Raw genomic sequence first — 25,151 nt, 5'->3', positions numbered from 1 at the left:
ATTTCAAAGGGAGCCCTTTCTCAGTTGCAGAGTAAGCTGATCTTTAGCCAGGGTGTCCTCCCTTTACCAAGAGCACTTCTGAAAGCCTGAGTTGCCAGGCAGCATTTACAGCCCTGGTGCAGGATCAGGTTATAAAGGTTTTGTTCTCTTAATAAAGAAGATCAGGTTCCCTCTGACTCGCGCTGTGGGATGCCTGGTCTTTCCCCCCCGGAGGCTGGGGAGCAAGATGGGCCGTTAGCGGGCAGATAGTCACTGAGGTCAGTGATAAATATTAATAGATGGCCTCATCTCCACATTACGTGATAGCATCCTTCCTTTTAAAATTCCTGTTTATTGAGGAAATTTTCAGTGTTTGTAATCAAGATGTAGAGGTCATATAAAGCTGACCTCAGAGGACCAGAAAATCTGGTCTTGAAATTTTTCATCCTTAAATCTTGGGTAATGCATCCCAGTGAAAGTTCCCTGGGCGAGTTTGTTTTTCAAGGTCCAACACTAAATGTAGGAGAATCAGGACTGTATTTTGTGCTGTGTGTGTGTGTGTGTGTGTGTGTACAGCTCTAAGACAGTCAGGGACCCCTCCAGATTTTATATGATTATTAAATATAAAATGAGGTAAATGAACATTTTAAACAAGGATATTATCAGTAGAAAAGGTTGATGTATTGTTATAGCAGTCAGTTTATATAAATAGTATTTTTTAAAAGCCTCTCAAGTTCTTTTTTTTGCTTCTGTCCTCCTCCCTTCCCACTTTTGCCCCCTCCCCTCCCCTTCCTCCCTCTTTTCCTCCTTCTTGGTAGAGTTTGAAGATGAGCTCAACTTCAGCTTTTGAAAGTTGAGTTCTACCCGAAGCATCTTTTCTGGAGTGTGGAATCATTTTTACTTACCATTTATGGAAAATGAATACTGAGACCATGTTGAAAATCATCTTTGTACCTGTAGAATGCTGCAGAAATGTTACACTTTCTGCAGTTTGAATTTAATATCTGCCCACATATATGTATTAAGTTCCTAAAGTGACTATAGAATTGTCCCAGCAGGATATAAAGCAAAATGACAGGGCTCCTCCCTGCTTTCCCTCAACCCCCGCAGAACCAGATTTGTCATATTGTGCCCAAAGCACACACGCAACCTCCGCTGTCATCAGAGGGAGACCGCCTTATGCTGAAACTGGCAAAATGCAGGAAATGTTATCAAAACGTGTGCATTTCAGCCATACCAAAATAAGTAACGCTGCTGGCACACCTGGGTTCTTGGCTTCATTTCTTAGCAAATCCTGTGGCATGTTGGCCTGTGTGTCATAGCGTTGGCTGGGCAGCATCAGGGTTCATCGTTAATTCATGCAGTTGTTTGTCACCAGTAATGAGATTCCGCATTTTATTCAGTCAGCAAGTTTAGTGCTTATTCTACTAACCTCTGCATTGATCGTTCTTAGTGCAAAGGCACTGAAGAGTTGGAGGTTTCAATAGAGTGTGATTTCAGACTGAAATCCTTGTGCAGAGAGCAAATACCCGGTGAAGTGCTTAAACAGACCTTGTTTGGAGGACTTGCATCACCCGACATCCCGAGACTGTTTGTAGAGACTTGGTGAGCCAGTGTCTGCTCCACCCTCTAAGTGCTTGTTTAAGATGATACTCAGGGCCTCACCGTCGGCTTATCATAGTCAAAGCACAGTGATGGAGAGAGGCCCGGGGTGGAGGGGGGGAGGGGGAGTGGGAAGAGACCAGGCTTACGTGCTAGCCCCAGGAGAGCCCTACGAGAGGCCTAAGAGCGCTGGCAGCTATACGTCACTAAGAGCTGTCACAAAAAGCCTGTAGTAAGTCTATAATGTTTCCAGGAATGTTGGGAGGAAACAGAATCAAGACCCTTGGCCTGTTTAGTCAGGAAGCTTGTAAACAGCGTCCATTCCTGGATCACAGGTGGTGGGGGAGGGGTGCTTTTGTCTACTTCTGAGGGTGTCAAGTTTAGATCTTACAGAGGCGTCTGGTCATTTTTTGAATGCTTTCATTCACCATGTTTCTAGGTCTGTTACTTACACAGAAGTTAACGTATTTTTGTGTAGGCCGAAGAGTATTCTTTCCCCTGTTATTCATAGTATGGTTAGAGACGTAATTAATCTTGGAGCCGTGATTATGGTGGTTAGTCCCCATGGATTGAAAGTCCACTGCCTGAATTGTTGGATTAGCAGTGAGGCTGGGGTGAGGGCCAGGCAGGATGAGTAAGGAAAGGTGAAAGAGACAAACAAACACACCCGGCAGAAAGGATGTGCTCAGTCACACTGAGTATATATTAATTAGGGTTCATAGAAGGAAATGCAGTTTAGGGACTAGCACTTCAAGTGCTGGTGGCCCCTCTGTGGTCTCTCATCCTTCCCGCTCTTTTATGAGGTCGGAGGAGGAATAGTAACTTCAGTCCTATGGCATTTTGTAGAAAACCTCCCCTTTTATATTACCAATCAGATGTGGTTTTGAAATTTTTTAAACTTTTATATTGGAGTGTAATTTACAATGTTGTGTTAGTTTCAAGTGTGCAATACAGAGTCAAGCATGACTGGAACAACTTAGCACGCACGCGCCATATACTAGTCATTTTGAAAAGTAAAAGTGAAAGTGTTAGTCGCTCAGTTGTGTCCACTCTTTGCAACCTCATGAACTGTAGCCCACCAGGCTCCTCTGTCCATGGAATTCTTTAGGAAAGAATACTGGAGTGGGTAGCCATTCCCTTCTCCAGGGGATCTTCCCAACCCAAGGATCAAACTCGGGTCTCCTGCATTCCAGGCAGATTCTTTACCATCTGAGCCACCATGCTTTATTATCTGGTTTTATACTCTGAACAAACACTTCATCATAGCTGATGGTGCTGTGTTTTGGACCCCATACATTTATACTGCTCTTTCTCCCAGGTGGGCTTTGGAAAAGAGTCCACTGTCTTTGACTCTCCGTGGAAATAGCCCCTCTCAGGTGCCAGTTGCACACCATCTCCTTTGGGGCTGGGCTTCTACAAGTTCGGTGTCAGTGGACCTTCTGTCCTGGGATTGCCCGTCTTCAGCCCTTCTGCCTTGGCTGCCCTTCAAACGCTGCCTCCATCTCCAGGGTGGAGATGGAGACCTCTTTCTTCTTTTTCTCACAGTAGTCCTCTTTTCTGCACTTCTCAAGCCCTGCCAATTTTTCATTCCCTTTTCTGAAAGCAGGTTTTGTAGAAAATTCCCTTGCCCGCCCTGTTACATATGATGGACGGCAAAGCAAAACGAATCTGTGCTAGTTTTCTGATTTATTGGGAAGACCTATCCCAAGACCTCTGTGAGCATCTCAGCTGCCTTTATCATCCGGGAGGGCAGGCATGCCCCAGAGGAGTTTGCACGTATGGCTCCCGCCCGGCAGTGTGATTACTGAGGGGCTGTGTTTTGAGTTAGCTTGAGTTGTGTATTTCATTTGTGAAGCTGGCACATACTTGAAAGCCGCAAGCTACTGTTTTCTGAAAGCTTCTTTGCACATGAGCCTAAAACCGTCTGTATTGGATTTGGAAATTATCCAGTAACTGCCCTTTTAATGCAGTGAAATGTAGATTACAGCTGTTTCCTCTGGAAGGACCCGTAGAGTCCTAACTCATCTCTCTCCTCCTCCAGGGTGTCTCCTCTGCAGAAGTCGGAGATAGTGGATGTGGTGAAGAAGCGGGTGAAAGCCATCACCCTGGCCATCGGGGATGGTGCCAACGATGTGGGCATGATCCAGACGGCACACGTGGGTGTAGGCATCAGTGGGAACGAGGGCATGCAGGCCACTAACAACTCGGATTACGCCATCGCTCAGGTGAGCCGTGTGGTCAACCGGCCGTCACGTGTAGTTGACAGAGTCCGCTGGGCATGAAGGCCAGCTGGTGCTTGACCTTCAGTCCAATCCTTCAGCTGCCCCTTTGGAGGTGGCGTGGAGGAGAACCCACTGGTGTAGCTGGGTTTCTCTCTTGGCTTCATCTTGTGTAGTTACGAGGCCCTGTCCTGTGCTATGGGTTTCTTTTTCGGCTGTGGGAAGGGCCAGGCTTTCTGTCGTCCAGGTGAGAGGTCATTTCCAACAGGTGGATCTCTGATTTTATGATAATAATCTCTTCCCCTAAACCCTGCAACTGCTGCGTGTTCTCTTCCAGCATCCTCTGTGCCCAAGGATGGCTGTGCTTGTAGTACCTGTTCTCTGTATTCCCCTCCTGGCATCTTCCCTCTTCCAGAAGATGCTGTAACCCTCTCTCTCACATGCACATAAGGTCAGGGGAATCAGTGATTGACAGACACTGCCCTCTTGGCTGTGCCATGGGGGGCACAGGCCACTGCTGTCAGGTGAACTGTCAGGAGCGTGGACCCCAGGCGTGGGCAGCAGTTCCCCCCCACCGCCCGCCCACCCCCCCCCACCGCCGTGGTCAGCAGCACAAAGCTTTTGGCAGTTCGATTCAGCAAAGGCTCCTGACATACTTAGTAGCTCCTGTCCTAGAAGTCGGAGACGGAACAGAATGTCCAGTTCTCAGTGACAGCCCCAAAGTGAAGGGAAACGGCCAAGCTCCTGCCCCCGCTGGGATTTGCATCCAGACCATTTTTGCTGCCTGACCATCCGGGAAATCTAGGTGTCTCAGAGAACACAGACCGTTTCCTCCTGTCTCCGATCACAGTGTGCTGGGATTAAATGCCTGCTTGTTGGCTCGAGTCCCCTCGTGTTCTTCTGTGTTCAGTCTTTGGGAGAATGCATTAACCTTATCACATGCGCATGAGTAATCATGGCCTTTTCCTCCTTGATGCTGAAATCTGGGGCTGCGTGTTAAGTGTGGAAGAACTTGTTGCAAGCCCAGGGATGCAGACTAGCCTTCTGCATTTTCAAGGCCCCACTTCCCGGAGCGGGTGCTCTGCTTAGATGCCATCTCAAATCCCCACCCCCTGCCCCCACCCGCCAGCTAGTGGTTTTGCAAACAGAGAACAGCAGGATCCTTATAAGTCCAAAAAGTGCACGAAATCAACCTTGTTCCTTTTGTCAATTTCAAATGAATCCTCAAGATGGTAGGAGGAGGAATTCCGACTTTATAGGTGGGAAAACTGGGCTTCCTTTACAAGCAGTGACCTATCGCAGGTCCCAACCCCCAGGGTCAGAGAACAGCGGACCTGCACATGACCTTGGGGAACTAGCCCCGCGCACCTGCCTGGTCCCTTTCCCGAGTCAACTGCCCCAAGGCCTGTGGGACTCACGCTTCCTGCAGGCTGTCAGCACCTGGAGATGTTATGCACCCCAGCATTATTAAATACTTGAGTTATAGCATCATATGGCTGGCAGGGGTCTTCAGAGGTTTCCTAGGAGCTCCAGGCAAATATTTGTCCGTCTATTTCTCGCAAATGTCAAGGGAAGGGAGATTCCATGACCTGCTTTATTGAAACCGGACTAATAGGATGTGGGATCTGGAGAAGTTGGTCTCTTCAAATTAAAGGCAAATCAAAATGACAAGCAAATCAAAATGAAAGGGCAGATGCAGAGGAGAACAGGGCTTTGTGATTCTGTTTGGGGCTTTTCTTGTCCATCCAGCCTACATCACCTGTGCTGGAGGAGCTGATAGACAGCCCCAAAGACTGAACACAGAGGAACACCAGGGTTCTCTAGCCAACAAGCATCCCTGTGTGTCCCCCCGTCCACCATCCTGTTCAGGTATAGACAGAGATCCCATTATTTCGGGTCTGCGTTCTGCTTACCTCATAGCCTCCTCACCAGGATGTTTCCTCTGCCACAGTTACTAGGTAGGACATGCCACAACTGACTGAGTTCCTTTGGTTGAAGTTAATAAAGTGATAAACGTCTTTGGTCAAAGTTCATGCCTTAGCACTTGATCTGTTTATTTTAATGTGGATGAGCACGTGTGTGGATGAGCACGATTGGAATCAAAGAATCCAATCCCTTTGATTGGATTCTTGAGAACGTGCCCTGGAAAGTTATATCCAGAAGGAAAAAAAGGTTAGCTCAAAGACTTGTCCTCGGGAAAATGATGAAGTCGGCAAAGTGCTGGTTCTGTTTCTCCCCAGCTGGCCTGTGCTGTGTCCACGGGGTGGCCCCAGGCTGCTGGCCGGCCCGTCGGGGCCTCACTGCGCGGGGCCAGCCGGTGTCATGTTGTGTCTCCAGCCCTCTGCTGCCTGTTCTCCTTGGAGAGAGTCATTTCTGCCCCCTGCCTCCTTAATGTTTTTTGAGCAACCTCATGAAAACAGCATTTTGATTTAGGATTTTTGTTTTGTTTTGTTTTCTGAAAAGAAATCACTGTAGCACTAAGCCAGGGCCTTCTGGATGGTTCCAACAGATGTTCTCTGTACTCATGGAAGGTTGAACGCCAGGGGGTCCGGGTCAAATACAAGCTTCCTCTTTATTTGTTTAGCCATTCCCCTTGAAATCCTTGATGACCCTGTATGGGAAGCTTTATTTCTCCATGTGTACCCACTCCCACCACTCCAGAGTCTCACTCAGCTTTTGGAGCCACATGTAGACAAGCCATCTGCAGAAACTCCCCCAGATGTGGTTCACGTGGCTTGAGCTCCTGTCCTTAGTGTTAACACCAGCTATTATGTGGCCTCCTCTCGAAAAAGTGTTTAAAAAATACTTTATCTTTGGCCAGTCTTTCTTTTCTGTAGATGGTTAAATGTAATTTCAAAAGTAACTTAAAGTTAATAGGAAGTTGACGATGGCAGAACTCCTAGTATCTGTGCATGGTCCTCTCTTGTGGGAGAGTGACGGATTTGAGTTTGTGGGCTGCCTTGCAACTCAGAACAGGAGGTAAGGTTTTAGTTCAAGGCAACCAAGGAGGACTCAGTGCCAGGAGAGGCTAACTGAATACATAGGAACTGTGAAGTGAAGCAGGATCACATCTAACAATGCATACTGCCAGAACACGCCTAGACTACGACCCCCAAAAAAGCCCATCTCCCTCCCTCTGGCTCCTTGTTCACACTTTTGGAGGCTTTTGTGAAATAGGACCCAGAAGGCAAAGCCAGGCTAAGGGGAGGCTGAGGAGATAGGATTGGAGTGGTGTCCAAAGACCCCCTGCCCCGAGGAGGATTTGAGTATTTTATTGGAATATTGTTGAATATTTCAGACTGCGAGAGCTAAGCCATTACATCACTCTCAACTTGGTGTCAGCTGCGTGTTGATGTTTTATTTGGATGGATGAATACATCACATTTCAGCAAGAGGGGCTCTTACTTGTTGGAGGCCAGAAAAAGGGGAAGGAGATGGGTCTAGAAGTGGAGGGCAGAGCCTGTGTCTCTCTGTGTGTGGAGTGTCATTGTCTTTCACCTGCAGGCTGACAGTGAAAATAGGAATAGGTAGTGTCTATATGCGTATCCCTCTTCTTAAGAGGATACAGGTACGTGACGGTCCCTGTCCCTTGCTCCTGTTGTTGTTACAAAATTGGTGATCGAATAGAAGCATCTGATTGCCCTGCTCTTTTCTTCCAATTCTGATTGGTCACCACCTTTTAATAATTAATATCCTAAAAGCATTAGGGTACATAGAATTTCACAAGACAGCAATTTGAAGTCTAGCTGTGTAACTGGGGAAAATCATAACTCTGTAGCTTAAAGAGGAGATCTTAGTTCTTCTCACCTGGCCCGAAAGCTCTGCCTCTAAAGCGAGTGGTGTTCTTGGACACCAGCAGAATCTGGGTTCCTCCACTCCCTTGCCCGTCTTCTCCTCCATAGGACATTCCAGACCCTCTTTCTTTCCTTTTTCAGTTTTCCTACTTGGAGAAGCTCCTGCTGGTTCACGGCGCCTGGAGCTACAACCGGGTGACCAAGTGCATCTTGTACTGTTTCTACAAGAACGTGGTGCTCTACATCATTGAGGTGAGCAGGGCTGGCCCCTTCCTTCAGGAGGAGGGTCCTTATCAGAGGGACATTAGGTGACTTCAAGGAAGGGTTTTGTTCATGGAAAACTTAAAAGATGCTCCCCTGACGTGTGGAGACCTGCGACACCTACTCAGCCTCTTTGAAGCTGGGGACACCTTCCAGATCTAGTTTTGCTGGAGCAAAAGTCAGACGTCCACGGCTGCCTTCTCCACAGCACATGCCCTTCTCTCCCTGATGGACAGAGGGACAGGGCAAGGCCCTCTCCTCTGCATGTCCCTCCTGCTGTCACTCACACCCTCCCCCACCCCCCAGTGGCCAGAGCCTGGCAGCAGACGTTGGCACCTGGCGTGGTGGGTGCTGAAACGTTCCTAGGCAACCCAGTCTGGTTTTTCTTCACTGAATGGAAGGGTTTCTTGCTGGATGTCTCACGGGCTCTGCAGTCTTCCTGAGCTTTTAGTTCTTGCTTCTGGGACATGTGGATGCTGCCGCTTTAGCCGGGAGGATGTGGGATTGAGTGGGGAGGAAGCCAGGAACATAATTAAAAATGTCTCAATGAACGCATTGAGTCGCCAGCGTGTTTTTCAAGACGCGGCTTCGGTTGTAAGTGAAGTACACATGCTGGTTGGAGGGACCAGCGGGGCGGAGGTGCTGGCCCAGGGACGAGTGGAAAAGACACTTCAAGTTCCGCCCCGATGGGAGCACCAGCCACCTCGTTCCTCCTCCTTTGGAGCAGCTCTACTGTAAAGGTGTGGCCATCACGACTAAGAGATTTCCAGACGTGTTTAGGAAAGAGGCAACAGGCAGTCACTCTGGGGAAATAGGGAAGCAGTGGTCATTGTGTGTGGTGCTGGTTATTTTGTGTCTGGTTTCTCCACTCTTGGCAGAAATAATAACCGAGGCATAGATCGACTGTTTCTGATGTGGTCCCTGAAAAGGCTCAGCTCAGATCATGGGACACGGGGTTTGCTAGTGGAACTGCGGTTAACCGTTTCTTGACCAAATCATCTGCTCCTTCCTGTTGAAGAGTCAGCTCACACCTAGAGGTTTGCATCCCTCCCTCTGTAGCCAGTTTGGAGAAGGCAATGGCACCCCACTCCAGTACTCTCACCTGGAAAATCCCATGGATGGAGGAGCCTGGTAGGCTGCAGTCCATGGGGTCGCTAAGAGTCGGACACAACTGAGGGACTTCATTTTCACTTTCTGTAGCCAAACTCCTACCAAGTAATTTCCCCAAGTTGCACAGGTTGTTCACTGCACAAGGCTGCCCGGTCAAAGCGGCCGAAACATAGGAAAACCTAGAAGAAGGGATATGTTTTTCTTACCCCCACCAAGGGCGGCCCACTTGCCTCGTCTGCTCGTCTGGTGCTGCCGTGTTCAACTCCTCCCTCTCTGAGTAAGAGCTTTCAGATGTTACCCATCATAGATGCTGTGGTTTCTGTCTTCTTTCTGTCCGCATTCTTACAGTTCCCTTTCGGTGCTTAAAGATGTTTGCCAGGCCCCTCCCCACAGCCTTTTCTGCATCCGTAACAGGAGTCACTCCTGAGTGTCACTCGGGGTCACAGATAATTGGCGCTGTGGTCTGGGCCGAGGAGCACTGAGGCCCTGGTGTCGGCAAGTTCCCACGTGTCAATGTGTCTCATGTGCTCGCTCATCTCTTGAAGCTGCTGGCTTCAGAAGCTTGCTCAATAATCTGGTTTTCCTCATGATCAGCACATTACAGATAGTCTAGACTTCTTATCAGAACCGTCCCTATGAAGCCCCAACCCTGGAGCTTTCCAGAGCTTCCTTGGGGGCCCTTCTTAGTCATTGACACCTACTATCTTGGCTTTTTCCTTTAAAAAAAAAAAAAAAGCTTCAAGTGAGCTGACTCTGAGACGAGTACAATTTCAGTCTGTCTGAAAAATTCTGTTTGGCAGACTTTCAACTCTGAACGTGCCAGGCAAGTTCCTTACATTAATATTGGCTATTGTGGCTGAGCAGCAGGGGTTAAACAGTCTTGCATAATCAGGCTTTTAAAACATTCTATATAAAATACAATGTCTCCACTGCTCTATGCCCAATTTTCTCCTTGGTATGGCTGGGGGATCTTCATTTTAAAATAGGAAACGAAATCCTTCCTGAGCCCAGACAGAGCACTGACTCAGACTGTGTCTGCCATTGCTACATAACCCTCATGGCACCAGTGCGTGCACTTCAAACATAATTCAAACATAGGAAAGTGCTACGTGCATGCTGTTTTAGTGTATTTTGAGCTGAAAGATCAAAGATGGTTATAATTTGATTTGTTCATTTGCAATCAAAAGTTTGGCGTTCTAAAGGTAACCTTGTAGTTAATTACTTATGGGAGAATAAATTAAATATATTGTGTGTTTTTCTTAAATGGTTTTGTTGTAACTCAAGAAGAAACTCTTTGCAATAGCCAGGATATTCTCATCTCAGATGCCCTGTGATACATGTAACTGTCACTTAAAAATACAAACTTGAAATAATTTGCCAACTAAAGAAGGTCTCAGTACAAAGGTATCATGCGTGTATACACACGTATTAGCCATTAGTAGGAGAATCATTCTTTGTGACCCCATGGACTGTAACCCTCCAGGCTCCTCTGTCCATTGGAGTTTCCACGCAAGAATATTGGAGTGGGTTGCCATTTCCTTCTCCAGGGGATCTTCCCAACCCAAGGATCAAACCCATGTCTCCTGCATTGCAGGTGGATTCTTTACCACTGAGCCACCAGGGAAGCTACCGAGAAGGTTCATTACATGACTTAAATTACCAATAAAGGTGTTAGACACAGGAACCCTTGACAAGTTTGAAGAGACTTGTTGAATTCATTCACTCATTCGTTGCCAACAATTTGGAGCACCCATGCTCCAAATTCTGTGCCAGGCAGTGGGACTGCTCAGGTGTATGTTTCAGAAAGCCCATCCTGCCTGCATTAGAGATGCTTGAATGGGCAGACATCACTGTTTTAAAGTATGATTAATACACCGTAGGATATACCATTTCTTGGTGTACATTTCCATGAATTAAAATGGGATTTTTATCATTAGAAACTAGCTGGCAGTTTTCTGTCTGCCTCTCACAGATGATGACAAACAAAAATGTTACAGAGAGTCCTGTGGATGGACGATGATAATGGTTGCAAAGCAGTGTGAATGTATATGGTGGCACAATGGTAAAGAACCTGCCTGCCAATGCAAGAGACGAGACGTGGGTTTGATCCTTGGGTTGGGAAGATCCCCTGGAGGAGGAAATGGCAACCTACTCCAGTGTTCTTGCCTGGAGAATCCCATGGACAGAGGAGCCTGGAGGGCTACAGTCCATGGGGTCGCAAAGAGTCGGACATGCACGACTGAGCACACATGTGTGAATGTATATACTAATGTCACTGAACTACACACTTGGAAATGGTTAAGACGGTGAGCTTTATGTGAATTTTGCCACAATTTTTTGCTAAAATGTTAGAGAATGTCACAAACATTTGGCTGCTTTAGTCACATTGAGGGGAAACCAAAAAAATGCACATCAGCTTATTGAAGGCTTGAAAGACAAACTTTACACGTAGTTTTGTACTAAAACTAAGCAGATGCTGAGTTTAATGGCTGTGACCAGATGGACCATACTTCTCAGAAGGAGAAACCTTGTCATGGGGCTGACTTGGGAGAAGGGTGGCTTCACAAGCTGGCCAAGCAGGTGGGACCCCTATTAGCCAGTTGGAGGGGAGTGTGCCTTGAATTAGCAGAAACAAGGAGGGCATGGGTGGCCACCGGAGTGGCCAGAGGAGGGGCCTAAAAACCAGACAGGAGCTTTGTTGCTCTTGGAGGCTGGGATTAGTTTTTCATTCTGAAATAGGCATGTTCCACAGTTAAAGCAGCTTCAGAAAATGTGTCTGTCAATGTGGCAGGCAGATGGTAAGCCGAGACCTTTAATGTACTTCTGTAGTTTTAACCTGGGGCATGAATCCTGGCCATCATGATGGTGAGCAGTTGGTGGTTCCTAATACAGAGAATAACCATGACACATAGATATCAAGGTGGAAAAAAAATGGGAATTTTTATACCACTCAGAGTGAGTGCCTACTTATTTTTGGCACCATATATAAGAATTTTAATGTTTTCTTGGGGTCATTAAATTGGTATGGGATACAGGCCAGAAAATGGGATGCATATTAGCCTAGTGGTCTGGAAATATTATCACCAAATGAGAAATAGAGATTTAAACTATTGCATTTTGGGGTTGTGGTAAAGAACCCTCCTGCAAACGCAAGTAGATGTAAGACACACAGGTTTGATCGCTGGGTTGGGAAGATCCCCTGGAGGAGGGCACAGCAACCCACTCCAGTATTCTTGCCTGGAGAATCCCATGGACAGAGGAGCCTGGTAGTCTACAGTTCATAGGGTCACAAAGAGTTGGACACGACTGAATCGACTTAGCATGCACACACGTGATCCAGATGAACAAGACAGAGCCCTGGCTCTTGGAGTCAAGCGAGGGGACACAAAGAAGAGCACCCACCATTCAGACGACTTCCAGGAAGAAGTTGCAATGAGATCTGTCAGAAGGCATGCTTCACATCCAGGAAGGGTGGCAGCCTCCAGGTTCTAGGACGAAACAAGTCAACACCTGAAGGATGAGGAGGGGCTGGAGGGGATGGTTAGACCCATGTACCAGGGGGAGCCCACACCTGCTGTTCCCATCCCATGCCCTGTTTATTCCAGCTCTGTAGAGAAATAATACAAGTAAACAATAGAGTAAAAGTGCATTTTGTTGGGATTTTATGTTTCAGTGGGAAGGCGGCTGCAGAACTAGTTAGACGTGGGCTCAGGGCCAGCCTCTCAAAGCCTAGTTGGTCTCTGCTGGTCCTTAGAGCTGGGAGTGTGTTAGCAGAAGGCGAGGGGAGGAGAAAGGGAGAGGAGCAGTCACCAAGCCAGAGAAGTGTTAGCAATCTGGAGGGATCCCCCCACCAGATACCCGAGCACTTTGAACTTTATAAAAATAGACTCTTACTGCTTTTTACAGGTGACAATATATGCTTTTTTAATGATGTTTTCGCAGCTGCTTTACCTAAGAGGATCGTTATAAAGATTCAGCGTTCTGGAAGAAAAAAGTATTCAGCCATGGCTGTTATAAAAATTGAGTCTCTAACTCCATAAAATGTTTAAGCCTCCCTGGAATTACAAAAAAAAAAAAAAAAAAAAAAGAGGCGCAAGTCCAAAAACAAAAAAAGACTTCGAGAGCTCTACGGTATACATTATTCCAGGTGACCACATTTCCCCACCACCTGGTACTTGGGCCAAAAAAGGAAAAACAAAACAAAACACCCAAACCCAGCAAAGTGTCCAGCTCATCAGGTCTGGTCTGCATTAAAGCTCACCGGTTCCAACTCGCTTCCCTTCCGGAAGGCCTCCTGCTTCCAGAGACAGCTCCACACAGGGCAGTACTGGGTGCTTCTCTATCCACCAGATCGGTGGGGACGTCCAAGCACAATGAGTGACCAGCACCCAGTAAACACACACTCAGCTGAACGGGTTTCAGTAGAGGCCAGCCTCTAGGAAACGGTCAGGCTTTTTGGTTTTCTTTTTGTTTGTTTTGTTTTTGTTTTTAGAAGAGAAGGTTTGCACTTTGTCCTGTGTGTCTTGCCTTTTAGGAAATGCCTTTCTGGTCTAACCTTAAATCTTTCCTGGTGGAATTTTCACATGGAGAAATATCCCCTCCAAGTATTAGACAGTTAATTCATTTTACAGTGTGTTTTATCTCGTCTTTTGAGAGTGAAGTATAATTTTGATTGCATTCTTTACACACTTTACGGGCTTCCCAGGTGACTCAGTAGTAAACAACCCACCTGCCAATGCAGGAGACGAGACGTGGTTTCGATCGCTGGGTTGGGAAGATCCCCTGGAGAAGGAAATGACAAACCACTCCAGTATTCTTGCCATGGACAGAGAAGTCTGGCAGGTACAGTCCATGGGGTCACAAAGAATCAGACATGACTGAGCACATGAGCACACACACTTTCCTACTCAAACTAACTTCTATTTCAGCTGAAACTCTCAAATAGACTTTTCACTCTCAGGAAGTTGATTTTACCAGTTAGGTTTTTCATCTACTGTTTTTTCTTGCCATTTTCCTCTGTTTGATTTTCTCTCCTGAAATGCATTTTCTCCTCTCCTTTCTTCTGCCAGTAGAGACTGGATTTCCTAAAACTGTTGAAACCAGGTTTCCTTTCATTTTTTTAAAATATAAATTTATTCATTTTAATTGGAGGCTAATTACTTTACAATATTGTATCAGTTTTGCCATACATCAACATGAATCTGCCACGGGTGTACACGTGTTCCCCATCGTGAACCCCCCTCCCACCTCCCTCCCTACCATTCCTCTGGGTCATCCCAGTGCACCAGCCCTGAGCATCCTGTATCATGCATCGAACCTGGACTGGCAATTCATTTCATATATGATATTATACATGTTTCAATGCCATTCTCCCAAATCATCCCACCCTCACCCTCTCCCACAGAGTCCAAAAGACTGTTCTATACATCTGTGTCTCTTTTGCTATCTCACATACACGGTTATCGTTACCATCTTTCTAAATTCCATATATATGCGTTAGTATACTGTATTGGTGTTTTTCTTTCTGGCTTACTTCACTCTGTATAATAGGCTCCAGTTTCATCCACCTCATTAGAACTGATTCAAATGTATTCTTTTTAATGGCTGAGTAATACTCCATTGTGTATATGTACCATAGCTTTCTTATCCATTCATCTGCTGATGGACATCTAGGTTGCTTCCATGTCCTGGCTATTATAAACAGTGCTGCAATGAACATTGGGGTACATGTGTCTCTTTCAATTCTGGTTTCCTCAGTGTGTATGCCCAGCAGTGGGATTGCTGGATCATATGGCAGTTCTATTTCCAGTTTTTTAAGGAATCGCCACACTGTTCTCCATAGTGGCTATACTAGTCTGCATTCCCACCAACAGTGTAAGAGGGCTCCCTTTTCTCCACACCCTCTCCAGCATTTATTGCTTATAGACTTTTGGATCGCAGCCATTCTGACTGGCGTGAAATGGTACCTCACTGTGGTTTTGATTTGCGTTTCTCTGATGAGTGATGTTGAGCATCTTTTCATGTGTTTGTTAGCCATCTGTATGTCTTCTTTGGAGAAATGTCTATTTAGTTCTTTGGCCCATTTTTTGACTGGGTCATTTATTTTTCTGGAATTGAGCTGTAGGAGTTGCTTGTATATTTTTGAGATTAGTTGTTTGTCAGTTGCTTCATTTGCTATTATTTTCTCCCATTGTGAAGGCTGTCTTTCACCTTGCTTATAGTTTCTTTTGTTGTGCAGAAGCTTTTGATTTTGATTAGGTCCCATTTGTTTATTTTTGCTTTTATTTCCAATATTCTGGGAGGTGGGTCATAGAGGATCCTGCTGTGATGTATGTCGGAGAGTGTTTTGCCTATGTTCTCCTCTAGGAGTTTTATAATTTCTGGTCTTATGTTTAGATCTTTAATCTGTTTTGAGTTTATTTTTGTGTATGGTGTTAGAAAGTGTTCTAGTTTCATTCTTTCACAAGTGGTTGACCAGTTTTCCCAGCACCACTTGTTAAAGAGATTGTCTTTTCTCCATTGTATATTCTTGCCTCCTTTGTCAAAGATAAGGTATCCATAGGTGTGTGGGTTTATCTCTGGGCTTTCTATTTTGTTCCATTGATTTATATTTCTGTCTTTGTGCCAGTACCATACTGTCTTGATGACTGTGGCTTTGTAGTAGAGCCTGAAGTCAGGCAGGTTGATTCCTCTAGTTCCATTCTTCTTTCTCAGGATTGCTTGGCTATTCGAGGTGTTTTGTATTTCCATACAAACTGTGAAATTATTTGTTCTAGCTCTGTGAAAAATACCATTGGTAGATTGATAGGGATTGCATTGAATCTATAGATTGCTTTGGGTAGTATACTCATTTTCACTATATTGATTCTTCCAACCCATGAGCATGCTATATTTCTCCGTCTATTAGTGTCCTCTTTGATTTCTTTCACCATTGTTTTATAGTTTTCTATATATAGGTCTTTAGTTTCTTTAGGTAGATATATTCCTAAGTATTTTATTCTTTTCGTTGCAATGGTGAATGAAATAGTTTCCTTAATTTTTTTTATTTTCTCATTATTAGTGTATAGGAATGCAAGTGATTTCTGTGTGTTGATTTTATATCCTGCAACTTTACTATATTCATTGATTAGCTCTAGTAATTTTCTGGTGGAGTCTTTAGGGTTTTCTATGTAGAGGATCGTGTCATCTGCAAACAGTGAGAGTTTTACTTCTTCTTTTCCAATTTGGATTCCTTTTATTTCTTTTTCTGCTCTGATTGCTATGGCCAAAACTTCCAAAACTATGTTGAATAGTAGTGGTGAAAGTGGTTTCCTTTCATTTTTACAGTTAATTTTGAGATAATGTCTCGGCACAAATCCATTGTGATTCCTACCTGTCCCTGTTCATCTCTGTACACTGGGGGGCACTGGGCTGAGCAGGTATGGTGGAAGGTCCAAGATCAAGAATGGAGGATTCAGGACTACCCTAGTGGTCTAGTGGTTAAGACTTCATGCTTTTACTGCAGGGGACATGGATTCAGTCCTTAGCTGGGGATGAAGATCCCACCTCCCACACAGAACAGCCAAAAACTAATTTTTTTAAAAATTTTTCTAAAAAATGGAGAATTTGATTATAGATCCAGAAGATACAAAGTGAGAACAGAATGCGACTTTTGTAGACAACAAAGTCGGCAGCAACAAGGGGGCGGTAACAGTAACAGACAGAGGGTATTGATTGATGATGTGTGACTCCAATGGCAGAAAAGTCTTTTCCATTAGAGGTTACAAGATATTGAACATAGTTCCCTGTGCTATATAGTAGGTCCTTGTTGTTTACTTTATATGTAGTAGTGTGTGTTTGTTAATCCAAACTCCTAGTTTATCCATCCCCTTTCCACTTTCATAACCATAAATTTGTTTTGCATCTGTGAGTCTACTTCTGTTTTGTAAATAAGTTTGTAGTATATTTTTAAGATTCCATGTAGAAGTGATAGCATATGATATTTGTCTTTCTCCTGACTTTACCTAGTATGATAATCCCTAGGTCCATCCATGTGGCTGCAAACGGTATTATTGCATTCTTTTTTATGGCTAATATTTCATTCTTGGTGTGTGTGTGTGCGTGTTTATATATATCAGATCTTCTTTATCCATAAATGTTTAACTTGCTTCCGTGGCTTGACTATTGTGAGTGGTGCTGCTATGAACATTGGGGTGCATGTATCTTTTTGAATTAGAGTTTTCAACTTTTTTGGATATATGCCCAGGAGTGAGATTGCTGGGTCGTATGGTAGCATGGCTCATAGTTTTAAAATATCTTTTATAGGCAAGTAAAATGTAATTACTTATGGTAATGCAATTCATCTTTCTTTTTCTTGTACTTGAGAGTTTTCTGGCTTTGACTTTTAGTTGAAATCATTCCTATTAATAAGCACCACATTAGAAACTCATCTTCCCTCCAGTAAAGGCCTGTACCCTTAAGTGGTAGTTAATCTCTGCTGCATTCTGACAGCTCATTTGAGCCCCTGTATTGGTTTTCCAACAGGTGCCCTTTCCTTCTTATTTCCAAGGTCCTGGCAGACCCAGTAGACTGTTTCAAGAAAGCTCAAGAGTAATATATATTTTTTCTTGCCTGATCTTTCAAACGAGGAGAGACAAAGTAGATTAGTGCAATCAGATGCTGCCAGTACCTCCAAAGCATACCATTAAAAGAATATTGATGAAATATTGGCCTCTTTTATCTGGGGATCATTGGATTAAGTTTATCATTGCTCCTTAACTAAGCTGCATGTTGTTCTGATAATCTGTTGTGGGACACTTGTCAATTTGAAAATTGCTTTTTTGTAACATGAGCTATTAATTAGAAGCTGTTACCTCCTCATTAGCTTCACCTAATTAGTTTCCCTTATTCCTTTGAAAGTATTTATTAGTAAGGTATGCCATTCTCCTATTTCATAAGGTGTAATTTACATGCACAAAACTAATACTTTTTAGCATACAGTTCTGTGAATCTTAACAAATGCATTGCCACTCTCGGATATAGAACAGTGTCATCATTACCCAAAGCTCCCCCAGCTCCCTTTGTATCAGCTCCTACCCCCACACCTAGTCCCTGGAAATGACTGATCTGGTTTCCGATGCTATAGTTGTACCTTTCTTAGAATGTCCTACGCATGTAACTGCATGGTGTGTGGTCATGCTGGCTTCTCCTTGCAGCATAATGCATTTGGGATTCATCCACATTGTTGAGAGTGTCAGGAGTTTATTCTTTTTTATTGCTGAGTAGTATTCCTTTATGGAGTTCACTGGTAGCTCAGCTAGTAAAGAATCTGCCTGCAATGCCGGAAACCTGGGTTCGATCCCTGGGTTGGGAAGATCCCCTGGAGGAGGGCATGGCAACCCACTCCAGTATTCTTGCCTGGAGAATCCCATGGACAGAGGAGCCTGGTGGCTTACAGTCCATGGGGTCACAAAGAGTTGGACACAACTGAGCGACTAAACACAGCACAGTATTCCTTTATAGGAATAGAGTTTCCCGTGGTTGGAGAGTTCTGGAAACCCAATCCCAGTGGGTTGAGAACCAGGGGCCAGGAAGTCAGTGAACTCCAGATAATATCATAGTTTAAGGAAGGGCTGGAGTCAAGTTTGACTGGGATGACACTGGGATGACATCTTGATTTCATAATAAATCAAGATGGTGGTAGTGGACGGGTGAGTCAGCTTGGTGAATGTTGTCTGCTTAACCCCTCCAGGGAGAGAAAGACCAGCGGCCCACAGACTTGTCTGCTAGAGCCACACTTCCATCCACTGTCTGGCTGGTGACCATTAGCCCAGGGCACCATCACCATGGCAGCATTGCCCATGGCCAGAGGCTCCACCTGGGGGCTTTGCCACCAGCTTATGCCGTGCAGACTAAGCCCCAGACCACTCCCAGCCTCAGTGTCCTTCTCTGTAAAATGATGATAAGAAAGCACACGTATCAGAAAGTTGGCGAGGATTAAGTTAAATCACCATGGAAAGCCTTTAGCCAGCCACATAGCAGCCCTCACATCACATCAACCTTTAGCATCACTATAAGTTATTTCATATCTGATACCCTTACAGCTACACTGTGTCCACAGGCTTGAGACGCTTCTTGTCCCTGCTTCTCCCCAGAACAGGAATCTAGTTTTCTAGTCCCGCTCCCCCACAACAGAAAGCCTTCTGGGGAGGAGGCATGGCTTTCCTCACTGCCTCTGTAGATGCTCTGCCATAAGTGTGGCTCTGATTATATAATCCTAAACTCTGCACCTGTGGATAATCACTGTCGAGCAAAACAACCAGGATCAATCTTCTAGATTAACTGGAAGTTTGCTTACTTCCCATCTGTGCATTGCTAGTAATTGAGGTGCTGATACAGTGTTTTCCAGTATCGTGGGCCCCTGTCCATAACTGAGAAAGAGTTCTTCTCACATTATTTGTGGTCTCATCTTCTGCCCTGACCCAGAGTGACCCCTGCAAATTTCATCACATAGCCTAGACCCCTTGGTGCTCACACACTCTGCCCGAGTTACATCAGGAGCATTTAAATGAAACATTAGAACTGCATCCTCTCCCCAGTCCACTCTGCTGGACTTTCCTGAACGGAATCCACGTGAGAGGGCTTCTCTCCTAGAGTGAGATTTGCCGGTTTCTTTCAAAGCCAGGCCATCTCATGCGGACTGAAGGTCACTCTCCAGGCTGTAAAGGATCAGGATGCCTGTCTGCTTTAGAAGTCAAAATAATCCTATCTCTGGGTGCCTGCTGATCGCCTGAAAACACACCTTCCTCTTTCCTCATGTACAAACTGGGTGGGAATTGTGCTGTCAAAAAGGTAATGTCAGAACTTTCAGGTGGGTAAGGTGCTGTGTTGATCTTGGGCACTTTCCACTTATATTTTTAAAGCATCCAGAAGTTCTGCCAGTTACACCTGCAAAAAGGTGCTTTGAAATTCACCTGCTTTGGGCTCTCTACCATAAGAGCAGGTGACAGTGAGATACTGGTCACCAGTATGTGTTGGTATGAAAATAAAAAGTAAGTTTTCCTGGGTTCTTATTGCTCTTCTTGCTGCTGAGCATATTTTAAATCTTTAAAAGTCGGATACATTTGGTATAGCCTGACTTTTTTGGTGGGGGAGAAGACTTGCCAGAGAAACCAAAAGGCAGTGCTATAAAGCATTCCTGTGCTGTTTGATGGGTCATAGTAAAGGCCACGGGGGTCCGTTCTTAGAATAGTATCCTTAGCTGATGTAAAACATTAAGTTAGTGCATTTGACTTAGTGATTCTTTCTGGAAGCATTATAAGCTCGTACTAAGTACTCTCAGTGTCTTGTTACTTTATCCTCAAATGTATCTGAAAAGACTGATGGAAGACTCACCATAGGAAAGTTATACAGCAGCTGTGGGTTTTTCCTCCCACCTGAATCACACCAAGCAGATGGCCCTTGTTTTAACACAGGTCTCCTGGTCACGTCTTTCTCAAAGTTCCTCCCAGAATAAGCACTGCCACAGATGCATAAGAGCCATGTATATACAAATACACTCAGAGCTTGCTTTTCCTTCCTGTTTCTCTTTGTGTGGTCTGATAGGAATCTGTCTGTGATGGAAATTCCCTGGGACTCCTGCCACAGGAACCCTCACTGGATGTGTCTTCCTGCATCCCTCCTCTTGTCTTCCTTCCTCATCCCTCCTCTTATCGGCTACTTCCTATGACAGCCAGCACTCTGGTTACCCTGCTTCAGGCCCAAGTCTGTGCAGAGAGGAGTGATGAGTGATGATCTGCTGCTTCTCTTTTCTATCCTGTTTCTGTGGCATCTGCCACAATGTGTAATCCCCCTGGTGGTATCAGCCCATATCAAAAAATGCCCAAATCAAAAAATCAGCCATATCAAAAAAATCAGTGGTTTCTAAACATTAAGCACAAATGGAAAAAAAAAAGAACCCTCAATTCTATTTAAAACAATTAAGTCTTATTGTTGCTGATTAAGTTGGTAGAAGGAATTTTAAAGAATGAAATTAAAATGATATTTAAAATCAAATTTTTCTGCCTATGGTGAGTTACAGAAATATTTGTCTTAAACATTAACCATAAGGATATATTCAATATCCTGTGATGAACTCTAATGGAAAAGAATATCAAAAAAGAGAGTGTGTGTGTGTATATGTGTGTGTATATATATATATATATGTATATATATGTATATATGAATCACTTTGCTTATAACAGAAATTAATACATTAAAAATCAACTATACTTAAAAAAGGATATATTAAAATTGAACGTAAGTGTCCTAAGCTAGAGTAAGAAAAGTACTACTATAAAAGTCAATGTGAATAAACAGGAAGACCTTTCCACTCTTGGATATGAAGAAATATGCACGCATGCACACACACACACACACAGACATTCAGATACATACACACATATGCATACATATCTATGTATAATATATGACAATTAGAGGGACTTCCCTCATAGCTCAGCTGGTAAAGAATCCACCTGCAATGCGGGAGACCTGGATTTGATCCCTGGGTTGGGAAGATCCCCTGGAGAAGGGAAAGGCTACGCATTCCAGTATTCTGGCCTGGAGAATTCCACGGACTGTATAGTCCGTGGGGTTGCAAAGAGTTGGACATGACTGAGCGACTTTCAAATGACAAAGTATCAAAATGATTATTTACCTAGATGAGGAAATGCTGAAGATCATAAGAAAATATAAATAGGAGGAAAGAACCTGGAAATTTTGAAAATAAGGGTGTTAAGGAGGATTTGTCATACCAGATGTTAAACATAGTGTAAAAATATAGCAACAAAAGCCACTGGGATTGTGCATGGACAGAGCAATAAAACTGAATGGAGAAAACACACACAGATGTGAACTCCAGCAGGATCTTTGAGTAATGATGAAATTGGCATTTGAAATGAGTGCGTCCAAGGTCTTGACATAAATGCTAATGGGCAACAGGGAGCCATTTGGAAAAACTATTTCAGTGGATTGGTAATTCTTTACTGTTGTCACCAAAGTTAATGCCAAATGGATTTGAGGTTGGTTGGCTGATTGGTTTAAAAAGCCATTCCATGCTGTGGAAAGGCAATGCAGTCATGTGGTTCTAAGCTGTAAAACCCCATCCAAAGTGAAGAATATAAACCTGCCTCTGTCTCTGCTCTCTCCGCATCATTGCCCCCTGCCCTCTAAAGGGGTCCCTCATACATCTTTCTGGCATTTGTTTATGGATACTGGATTATATGATTATTCACCATTGTGTGTGTGTGTATGTGTGTGCTCAGTCATGTCTGACTTTTTGTGATCCCTATGGCCTATAGCCTGCCAGGTTCCTTTTTCTAGGGATTTTCCAGGCAAGACTACTAGAGCAGGTTGCCATTTCCTCTTCCAGGGCATCTTCCCAACCCAGGAATTGAACCCATGTCTCTTGTGTTTCCTACATTGGCAGGCAATTTGTTTACCAGTGTGCCACCTGGGAAATCCACCATTAGGCCTTCTTTTTTTACACAGAAGGATGCATTCTACTAACCTCTTTTGCACCCACTTTTGTGACATAATGTATCCCAAGAATCTCTCCACATAATACTGGAGGGCCTCCTTAATCTTCTTCAATAGCAGAGTGTTCAGTTAGGTAAATAGCTTATTTAACCAGTCCCCTTTTGATGGGCACTTGGGTTTTTTCCAACTTCAACATTTTCCTTTAACAAATTATGCTGCAGTGTTGGATAAATTCCCAGAAGTGGGACTTCCATGTCAAAGGGTAAATGCATTAATAATTTTGATAAACACTGTCATTTTCCCTTTAAAAAAAGATTTCTAGCAGTTCCTTATATATTGTGGAGATTAGTGTGTGGTATGAGTTGCAAGCATTTTATTTTTCATTGTAAAAGATTGGAATCATTCTAAGCCATTAACTTCAGGTTGGGATTCCTGAGAAGGAGACTCTGAGATGTGGTTGGCATGAGGGGTGTTTGTTAGGAAGTGCCCTTGAGATCAGCATCTCTTGATGGGTGGGATGGAAGCTCCTGGAAACTGTGACTCAGGCAAATGTATGTATGGGACCCTGGGTCAGATGGCTGGCCAGGGGCAGAGCCAGGAGGGGACCACAGGCCCTGCTCTTGGTGGAGCACAGATGCAGGCTGCTGCTTCCAAGGACGGTATCTTATAGAAGGCCCCAGCTCAGGAGACATGATTCCTAAAGAAACAAGTGGGAGGAAGCAAAGAAAAGCAAAGAAGGAAGGCTTCCTTAGGAAGAGGGTGTGCAAGTGAGGCTGGGAAGTTGTAAGTAGGTCTGAACGGTTGAAAGTTAGGAATAAAAGAAATGCCTAGAAATGCAGCAGAAGTGAAGGGTAAGCCTCAGGTATGGGTGAGTCCCAGCATTTTAAACATAGTATCAGTGATTTGATGAGATGTACACTTCTGAAAGATCTTTCTGGTAGCAGTTCATGTTGATGGCTCATAACAGAGCAACAGATGCAGTTTTACACAGAGGATGCTACCAATGTGTCTTTTAAGTCCTGTGATCTTCATACAAAGTGCCCCTGTCACTCCTGAACTAAGCACTGGGACTGTGTTTCTCTTTCCTGACTCAGGGCGGACTGTTGTAACATCCTGAAGCAATAGATGTTTCTGAGTCCAAGCTTGTACTGCTCTCCACACTCTGGTAAATTGGAGATGACTTGTTGGGGCAAGGAATAGTGGCTTTATCCAGAAAGCCAGCAGACTGAGAAGATGCTGGACTCCTGTCCCAAAGAACTACCTTCCCTGAGCTTGATTTCAGGCTTCTTTGATACGAAAAGGGGAGGGATGTGGTTGGTTGGTGCAAACTTCTTGGTGTCAGGATCCTTTATTCTTGCCATTGTCCAGGTAAGTCAGGTCATAATAGTCCTGTAAACCCTTCAACAAGACAAATTATTCTCTGGCAACTTTTTATATCTATATGAATGGGAAGGTCTATACCTTTAAAGATCAGAGTCTTGAGGATAGGCTCTCCTGTATATTTTAGGCTACAGGCAACATTCTTAACTTGTAAAAGCAAAAGAATATAAAAGTTAAAGAAATAGACCCAATATGGAGTCAGATTTGTTCTTCCCTATTACGTGGACACTAGGTGACTTCGAAGGGTAAAGCATAAAAAGGTCACCACCCTTGGAAACCAGCTGTCCTGTTGCAGGAAGACCAGGGCAAAGAGCAGGGCACACAGAGCTTTCTGGTTCACAGCTCTCTGAGACCTCAGCTGCCAGCCCCTCCCCCAGCCGATGCCAGGGTAGTAGAGCTTGCTTCCTGCCGAGCCTGCCAAGGGACAGGTCTGTGAGCCGTATTAACCTCGTTCTCACTTTGAGCCACTAAGTCTTGGGAGTAACTCATTAAAGAACCACAATCACTGGAACAAACAGCTATGCCCGTTTTGATTTTAATTAATGCCCCATCCGGCCAACATTTTTTTTTATCTTTTGGTTCATGTTTCTTTGAGCCAGGCACTTTGCGCAATGCTGTGTTATGTATTAATACAAACAATCCATTCATCAAAAGCAGCCTGGTTACAAGGACCCTGTCACCAGGAGACATAACGATTAGGCACCAGGCGTGCTGCCTGTGTCCTTTCCCCCCGGACCTGCCGAGACACTGAAACCATCCGTGTCCCAGTGACAGGAAAGTACCAGGTCTTCCCCTTGCCACACAAGTCTATGCAGTTGTTAAAACTCACGGGACCGTACCTGGAACAGGGCCAATTTTACTGTATATAAATTATATCTAAAAATAAATACAAATAAGTGGAGAGAGAGTCTACTAATTGCTTCCTGATATTTGAATCAGGTTAAGCGCCACATCTATCAGAAAGGTCTTTCATTTATATTGAACTTCTCCCCTCCTGTCCTCTGGCTGGTTTCAACATGCAGGCGCGCACACACACACAAGCATGCATAAACATAGAGTTTGTGTCTCTTTCATAATCTTACACATTTTTTGTTGTATGTAATTGCTTTACAATGTTGTATTAGTTTCTGCTGTATAATGAAGTGGATCAGCTCTCTGGGTATATGTATATCTCTATATATGTATTTCTCCTCCCTCGTGAACCTCCCTCTCACCCCACCCCGATCCCACCCCTCTAGGTCCTCGCAGAGCACTGAGCTGAGCTCCCTGTGTGATACAGCAGCTTCCCCCTAGCTAGCTTTTACACACG

The 25,151-nt window shown here is 44.5% G+C and overlaps 1 protein-coding gene and 1 long non-coding RNA gene across 5 annotated transcripts in view; one reads left to right on the top strand and one right to left on the bottom strand.

The window, feature by feature from the left end:
• LOC113902374 (phospholipid-transporting ATPase IB) overlaps positions 1-25,151 on the top strand; it is a 495,526-nt gene that overhangs the window by 270,923 nt on the left and 199,452 nt on the right. For all 4 annotated transcript variants that reach the window (XM_027557555.1, XM_027557554.1, XM_027557558.1 and 1 more), the window contains 2 exons: positions 3,623-3,806; positions 7,736-7,846. In XM_027557555.1, the coding sequence (XP_027413356.1) occupies positions 3,623-3,806; positions 7,736-7,846 (295 nt within the window). The remainder of the gene's footprint in view (positions 1-3,622; positions 3,807-7,735; positions 7,847-25,151) is intronic.
• LOC113902375 lies at positions 11,188-13,502 on the bottom strand. Its single transcript, XR_003513802.1, has 3 exons — positions 13,227-13,502; positions 12,368-12,453; positions 11,188-11,848 (listed from the first exon to the last, which is right to left on the bottom strand). It is a non-coding gene; the product is annotated as an uncharacterized LOC113902375 (long non-coding RNA).

The sequence above is a fragment of the Bos indicus x Bos taurus genome, chromosome 12, assembly GCF_003369695.1.
Source record: "Bos indicus x Bos taurus breed Angus x Brahman F1 hybrid chromosome 12, Bos_hybrid_MaternalHap_v2.0, whole genome shotgun sequence".
Classification (NCBI taxonomy): Eukaryota; Metazoa; Chordata; class Mammalia; order Artiodactyla; family Bovidae; genus Bos; species Bos indicus x Bos taurus.
The sequence above is the reverse complement of the archived record's forward strand: the minus strand, read 5'-3'. Positions and strand labels throughout refer to the sequence as shown.